This window comes from Bos indicus x Bos taurus, chromosome 4 (genome assembly GCF_003369695.1).
Source record: "Bos indicus x Bos taurus breed Angus x Brahman F1 hybrid chromosome 4, Bos_hybrid_MaternalHap_v2.0, whole genome shotgun sequence".
In the NCBI taxonomy this organism is placed as follows: Eukaryota; Metazoa; Chordata; class Mammalia; order Artiodactyla; family Bovidae; genus Bos; species Bos indicus x Bos taurus.
Genome location: NC_040079.1, coordinates 12,703,492 through 12,709,428, shown reverse-complemented (window position 1 = coordinate 12,709,428; position 5,937 = coordinate 12,703,492). Strand labels below are relative to the sequence as shown.

Below are 5,937 nucleotides of genomic sequence, written 5' to 3'. Positions count from 1 at the left end.
GATGGAGAACAGCCTTCCACAGGGAGAATGGCAGCGTGGAGGCCCCACCCTTTTAAATTGGGAGCGGGAATAGCAATTACCATTCTGATGCACGGGGCCTCTGAGGGGAATCCATTGGTCCTGCATTGCCAGTGAAGCGGCTGCCAAAGCTCATTAGGTCTGTGTTGGAGCTGTTTTGGAGCTCTTGTCAACTTCCTCCCAGTAGTGTCCCTCACAGTCACAATTAGTCTCAGGTGACTTACTGGAGCCCAAGGAATTTGGGAGTATCTATTCTATATGGTCCATCCTTTTATTGGAAAAGAAAACTCTTCAGATCAACGTAGACATAAACAGTAGCAGAGATGTTTGTTTTGTCAGACACTGATTAATGTTTGATAGACGTCAATGTCATGTGGAAGTGTGGGTTTAGAAGATATAGAAACAGAATTGATGTGATTTGTTAAAGATTTTGGATTAGGGATGCAAGGGATATGAAACATGGCCAGCGAACGCTTCTTATTCTAAGTATCATAACAAAAGTATATAGTAAAATAATCCTGTTTTGCAAAGGCAAGGGGCTTGGATATGATATTTTTCAACAGACTTCTCTCAGGTTTGGAACTCATACAAAGAGATAAAGACACTTAAGGAGGAAACCTAGAATTATGAAACCCTTAGTTAGATATTAGTATTGACAAACAGATGGTAGGAATATTAGCACATTACATGTTTAGACAAGAAAACATAAATTGCTTTAAAGCTATTATTATTATTTGTGAAGGGTTTGATACTCATGATACTATGCTTTTCCTTTTGATAACAGGCAAATTAAAATGTAAAGCAATTAATGGTTTATGCAAAGACCTTTAGCATGTAGGGATTGAATTGGACTTAGGTCTAGGTCGGTCTCCTAACTCTCATCCTGGGGTTGATTTCTCTAGAATTAGCTACAGAGACTGCACTGTGGTGACTTGCCCGAGAGAGGGAACTTGACTTCAAGAGAACGCTAGTCTTAGAAATGGGACAAGACATATAAAGAAAGTGAGAATTCTCATGATGAAACCATAAAGATATTTCACCAAAAGTGAATGCTAGGTTGCACATGTTTGAGAAGCTGAATTTAAGACATTGGACTTGATTAAGTGAAAACTCAGGTAACCATATCAGGCTTAAGAGGTTAACCCAAAGAGAAAAAACAATTAAGTGATCTTTTAGCATGTCAAACCCATTCTTGAGATATCAACCACCCAAAGGGCCCTGGGCTCTCTGTTTCCCTGCATGGAGATGACACAGATATTACTTCTCAAGATGGGTACACTCAATGTCTACATCAATCACTTCTTGAATCACAAGTCGGAAAACTCTTTCTTTAAATGAAAGTGCCATTTCTCTGGACAGCTCAGCTTTATAAAGGTATGACTCATTTCTTTTGATCAGCATGAAAGGAACATATCTTCAGGTATATAAGCATGTGGGATCCACAGTTGAGAATTCTGCTTCTGTCCTCAGGACTTTCACTTGTCCTGTCCAAGACCGTTTAGAATCCCTTAGATTCTGTTTCGAATCAAATAGGTTTAAGCTTAAATGGACACTTTTTAAAAATTTAAACAAAAAATCGTAACTGGCTAAATTGAACTAGTTAGTTGTATTAAGGTACATAAAATATGTTGTATTAGGAATCTTAAAACTCATTTTCTGTTTCCATTTTTTTGTCATAGAGCAAAGGCATTTTGGTTCTATTTGTTATATTAATAACTGGACTAATGGGAGAAGGCACACAGAGATACTTTTAATTAGGGTCACCAAAGGTTATATTGTAACAATGAATAATTGGTCTTTGCTTTCCAAAGGTCATATGTGATTTTTCCTATAATTTCTGTGTTCCTCATCAACAACCCCCCCTCCCTGCCCATGTCTAAGGGTCTCAGTTTTCTACTCTTTCATGACATATTTTAAAGGAGCACAATAAATTCAATTAATTCATATTTTAAAATCCTATTTAGAATAATTATGTCTAAACAGTTCACAAAGAAGAAATTCAATATAAAAGGAATAAATACAGATGCGGTATCTATTTTCTTAATCTACTAGGTGTCTAAGGTAGGACTTTATGACTATAGGAACCAGGAATATTTGAATACCAATGTATTAAAATTTAAGTAATCTTAAAACCAAAACAATTTAAAAAATAAACGCACTCTTTATTTTAAAAATAAACACACTCTTTGATGGGTTAAATGTAATTCGCCAATTTATCCATGATGAGTGTTTAAGTATTAGTAGAGTTTTAATAATAGAATGCTTTGCTCTGAAACATGCACAGGACATTGAATGCTACAATTAATGTAAAATATAATGATTCTCCTACTCAGGATGTTTTAATTCTGTAAGCAATTATATATCCGAAGATCTGTTAGCTATTTAAGGCTATAATTAAATTTGCAATTTGGAATGATCAGTCTGGTAAAAGAGTATCGGCTGCTTTCCAGTAGGCACAGGCTGAATCAGAGAGGTTGAAAAGGAATTTGTTGACCCTTGAGCAACACAGCTTTGCATTGTGTGGGTCTCCTTTTATGCAGATTTTTTCACTGTAAATATTACAGTTCAGAAAAGGTACAGCATTGCATCATGAAAGTATGGTTGAGTCTGCTGAAGTGGAGGAAATGGGAGTGCAGAGGGCTGTCTGTAAATTACACTTGGATATTCAACTGCACCGAGGCCGGTCACCCCTAACCTCCTCATTCTTCAAGGGTCAATTGTAGCTTCAAAGCAGGAACTGTTTTTAGAAGTCCTGCTTCAAAAGCAGTACTGCTTTTAGAAGTCACCCTTTCCCTCAGATGTGATGCTGACCTTCATTTGTAGTCATGTGAGGGCTGTAGTAGAGAGATGTGCGGGTGAGAAAGAGGAGCACAGGGAGACTTGGGCTGCATGCTCTCCAGGCAGCTTGTACAGCACAAAGGGGAACAGATAACGTACTCCTCTGTTGTCTGCTACCTCCCAGAGTTTGTCCAAACTCATGTCATTGAGTCGGTGATGCTATCTAACTGTCTCATCCTCTGCCAGCCCCTTCCCCTATTTCCTTAAATCCTTCCCAGCATCAGGGTCTTTTTCAGTGAATCAGCGCTTCACATCAGGTGACCAAAGTGTTGGAGCTTCAGCTTCGACATCAGTTCTTCCAATGAATATTCAGGGTTGATTTCCTTTAGAATTGACTGGTTTGATTTCCTTGTTCAAGAGTCTTCTCCAGCACTACAGTTTGAGCAGAGGGGAAGGGTAATATTCACAACTGAAATTCCAACATCCAGGGAAGATGGCACTTCATCCATGTTTGCAAAATCATTCAAAAACAAAGTGTCTACTTATTATGCATATCTGCTAAATACTCAACAAAAGTTAAGATTTGTTTTCCTCTTTTAATACTAGGAAGCTTAAGAGATTATTTTCATACTATCAGTTTTACTGAGATTGTATATACACGCTAGATCATATATAGAGTCTATGTATATTCCTATACATATGTATAGGAAAATAAAAAGAGCAAGTCAGAATGAGTAAAAAAATAGGGTAGAAAAATAAAAAGAACAAGATAAAATAGCCCTCTTCCCCTTCCAAAGACGGAAGACACGAAATCTCAGAGACTCATAATTTCCTGGAGTTTCAAAGCATTCAAACCAACATCTTAGATTTCAGATCTATTCAAGGTTTTGCTTCGTTTATTTTAACTGTGGAGGGACTATGAGGAAAGCACAACATTTGTTACTCTGTCTTTCACAGGGCACAGCTCATGCTATACCTGGTAGTATGCTACTACTGAAGTATGATGACAAGTAAGTTTATAAAATACTTTCCCCATGTTATCTACACTCGAGCATACATGCACTTTTAAATTATGCAGCATTATCAAATTTGGTATGCAAAAGTTTAAATTTCTAACCCAATCAAGCATCTAGTAAGTCATAAATAAAGATTTACATTCAGGTTCCCAAATTCCAGATTTTTCTAGCATTTGCCAGTCTTACTTGTTATATATCTGCCTCTTACAAATCCTTTAACAATATTTTATTTATACATTTTACCATATTTTATGTAGTAGGTACATAGAAGGAAGTCTGCGAACTTCAGACCATGTTTATCTTCCTTGTTAATCATTTTACTTCCCATTGTCATCTGCACTTCTCCCCTCTCTGGAAATTGCAGTAACTTAGAGCTTCCAAAAATTGCTCAGCATTATTTCCAAGGCTTTGACTGACTCTATGAGATCACATCATGTCCAGAGGAAAGTGCTAGCCTCTCTCTTATGTAGAGTAGATATAATACATAGTACAATCAGGCCTGTCTTCTTGGTCCATAAATGGTCTAGAATATCTGGTCAAGGTTGGCCAATCATTATGTTAAGCATTCTTCTAAGAAGTTATTCTTATGATTCTTTAATTCAATAGCATCTGTTATTTCTGACTCTCTCTGCAGATTAATAATCCTGTTTTTTATATGGGAGCAGATAACCAGACTTGGGTGAGAGAATTCATTCTCCTTGGCCTGTCCAGTGACTGGGCCACTCAGGTCGCTCTCTTCGTCCTGTTCTCAGTCACTTACCTGCTGACCCTGCTGGGGAACGTCCTCATTGTTCTTCTGATCAGACTGGACAGCCGACTCCACACTCCCATGTATTTCTTTCTCACCAACCTCTCCCTTGTTGATGTCTCCTATGCCACAAGCATCGTTCCTCAGATGCTGGTGCATTTTCTTGCGGAACATAAAGGGATCCCCTACGTGAGCTGTGCAGCCCAGTTATTCTTCTCCCTGGGCCTGGGTGGGATTGAGTTTGTTCTCCTGGCCGTGATGGCCTATGACCGCTATGTGGCTGTGTGCGACCCCTTGAGATACTCGGTCATCATGCACAGAGGGCTCTGTGCTAGGCTGGCCATCACATCCTGGGTCAGTGGCTCTGTCAACTCTCTCGTGCAGACCACCATCACCTTTCAGTTGCCTATGTGCACGAACAAGTATATTGATCACATATCCTGTGAGCTCTTAGCTGTGGTCAGGCTGGCCTGTGTGGACACCTCCTCCAATGAGGTGGCCATCATGGTTTCTAGTATTGTGTTGCTGATGACGCCTTTCTGCCTGGTCCTCCTGTCCTACATCAGGATCATCTCCACCATCCTGAAGATCCAGTCCACAGAGGGGAGAAAGAAAGCCTTCCACACTTGTGCCTCTCACCTCACAGTGGTTGTCCTGTGCTATAGCATGACCATTTTCACTTACATCCAGCCCAATTCCAGCCCTTCTGTGCTTCAGGAGAAGCTGATCTCTGTCTTCTATGCCATTTTGATGCCTGTGCTGAACCCCATGATTTACAGTCTAAGGAACAAGGAGGTGAAGGGGGCCTGGCAGAAGCTTCTAGGACAATTATCTGGATTAACGTCAAAAGTGGCGACTTGATAAATCATGAGCATCACTTAGACAAAAGAGCTTTGCCTGTGTGTTCCCCCACTTAACTCTGATATGAAGCTTCAAATTCATTGCCCTGGCAACCAGGAATTGGTGATTCTGGGTTAGAGTGTGGGACATGGGCATATCTCTATGTCATGGCAGCATGTTTAGAGAAATAAAGCACTACTGTAATAGAACTGATCAGTCTCCATTCGTACGACCCTAGAATAATGAAAAAAATACCATGTTTTGCTTTATAATTTTGTTTGTAATCATAGGCCTATTGATGGATCTTACTTTGGACTATTTGTTCTTTTTTTTAAATTTAGAAATATGTACTTTGACTTCCAAATGCATAACTCTTTTTTAAAAACCAGGTGACCCACTCAAATGACTAAAATTAAGAATATTGGTAGTGCTGAGTTCTGGTACAGATATGGAGCAACATGAACTCATTGTTGTTAAGGGTATAAAGTGGCAGTTTCTGTCAAGGGTATAAAGTGGCAATTTTTTATAAAATTAACC

The 5,937-nt window shown here is 39.1% G+C and overlaps 1 protein-coding gene across 1 annotated transcript; it reads left to right on the top strand.

Moving 5' to 3' along the window:
* Positions 1-4,467: 4,467 nt before the first annotated feature.
* On the top strand, positions 4,468-5,421 carry LOC113891831 (olfactory receptor-like protein OLF3). Its single transcript, XM_027540310.1, has one exon. The coding sequence runs from the start codon at positions 4,468-4,470 to the stop codon at positions 5,419-5,421; it is 954 nt and encodes a 317-aa protein (XP_027396111.1).
* Positions 5,422-5,937: the final 516 nt, after the last annotated feature.